Source organism: Triticum urartu, chromosome 5A (genome assembly GCF_056163025.1).
Source record: "Triticum urartu cultivar PI428250 chromosome 5A, HENAU_Tu73, whole genome shotgun sequence".
Taxonomy (NCBI): Eukaryota; Viridiplantae; Streptophyta; class Magnoliopsida; order Poales; family Poaceae; genus Triticum; species Triticum urartu.
The window spans coordinates 623,896,022-623,897,804 of NC_141877.1; the positions used below are offsets into that span (position 1 = coordinate 623,896,022).

At 44.1% G+C, this 1,783-nt stretch overlaps 1 protein-coding gene across 1 annotated transcript; it reads right to left on the reverse strand.

The window, feature by feature from the left end:
* Positions 1-896: 896 nt before the first annotated feature.
* LOC125506247 (putative serpin-Z12) lies at positions 897-1,583 on the reverse strand. Its single transcript, XM_048671104.2, has one exon. It carries the CDS (start codon positions 1,581-1,583, stop codon positions 897-899), a length of 687 nt encoding a protein of 228 aa, XP_048527061.2.
* Between the last annotated feature and the right edge of the window lie 200 nt (positions 1,584-1,783).

A 1,783-nucleotide genomic window follows, 5' to 3' on the forward strand; every position in this document is an offset into this window, starting at 1 on the left:
ACACAAAAATTTCGATTTTTAATCTTTTTAAATGGGTAACATTCAAAATAAATTCTTAGACGAAAATATTATTTTGGATTTGTGAACATGTCACTAAAACAAATATTATTTTCTGGGCCAGAGCGTGTGTGGCCCAAATACGTAATCCTGGAAAAAAAAATTTCTTTCTAGCGGATAGATGCACAAAAGTTTAGTACCATCTCAGATAAAAAAAATACTTTCGAAGGTGAACGGATGAAAAAATTGGAAAAACGCACCTTACTTTATTAATAGGTATAGATATAGATATAGAGGTATAGATATAGATTAGTTGAAACCTTTCCTCTGAGATTTTTTACCCCCAACTCACAAGTTCTCTCCTTCGGCGGTTTTGCGTCAGTCTAGACTCTAGAGTCCTGACTGATAGTGAGTGTTCAATTCCGCGGATCAAGCACTTGAAAAAAATATAACAAATACATGATTTAGATCGAGGAGTGTTCGTAACCGGGCTAGCTAGTTTTTGTATATATCATCACCTATCAATTGTTTTGTTGTTGCACGGAAAATTTGTGCCATGTTTGGTTCTCTTTATCTGTCGTAATTTGCCGGATTTTCAAAATACATGAATAGGAAAAACGCGGGAGTAGAGTGACATGTCCTTTTGTATTCTGTATATAGGATTACAAGACTAAAGAAATTTGGATAGAATTGTATTTGGTAGCCCAGAAAAAACAAAGAAATTTTTGCAAGAGGTTTGACTGGAAGGAAAATTTTCCCCATCAAAATAGAGTACAAATGTATTCTATGAAGAAAAAAAACCCATAAGATTCCAATACTGCACATCAAACCCCTAATGATTTCATTCCAATACTGTACAAAGGATTCCACATTTTATAGAATAATCATTTACTATTCATCTAGTGAGCGAGAGGATTAGCCAGGTGACCAAGAAACAAAACTGCATCTGTCCCGTCCTCTACCACGGCAAATAAGAAAGGTCGATCCGCCACAAAATCGACCAGATCCCGTGGTGCCCCAGGAGCCGCACTACCAAAGCAGAGGACGGCCGTGGCAGCGGCGGCCACGGTGCCTACCTCGTCCACCTCGATAGTGGCCTTATGGTACACCCCGGTGATGGAAATCCCTTCCCCGCCGGTCATCATGCCCGAGAAGTCGCCGCCTTGGAAAGCCCTAGTGATACCAAGCTTCCGCATGTCCGATGACAGTTCGAACTCGGATGTGAACTTGAACTTGGGGACCATGAACTGCCCGACTGGAACCTTCTTTGTCGGCGTGTGCGTCTTGATGAACTCGGGCGTCGACACAGCCTTGTCGTACAGATCTTCGATCTCAGTCTCGCTGTCCGGTAGTAGGATAAGCATGTAGAATTCAGCTTGCTGCTGCACATCGTTCTTGTACGGCAGCTTGAGGGCCCTGAAGCCCGGGTAGACCGCGATCTGCTGTGACTCGCTTGAGCTGCACGATGCGTTCCTGAACGCGGGGTCAACACCAGGAGCTGGAGGCGCCTCGGTGAACAGGGTCGAGCTGAGGCGCCATGCGGCGAGCAGGGTCAAGCAGAACAAGAACTTCCCGAAGGGCGACATCGGAATCGCTGTTTTGGGACGGAGGGAGTATGATGGAAGCGTGTAACCCCTGAGGGCCGCGTGTGGTTTGTATTAATAAGAGAACAGCCGTGGCTTACACGAAAGGAGATCGCTTAGGATTCATCATGGAATTACGGAAGCTCGGTAGAAGAGTTAGAACAGAAGAAGAGATAGAATCTAATACGAGTACAAGTTAAACA

Excerpts from the sequence above, each read along its gene's own strand:
- LOC125506247 (XM_048671104.2), bottom strand. The coding sequence starts at position 1,583 with ATGTCGCCCTTCGGGAAGTTCTTGTTCTGCTTGACCCTGCTCGCCGCA.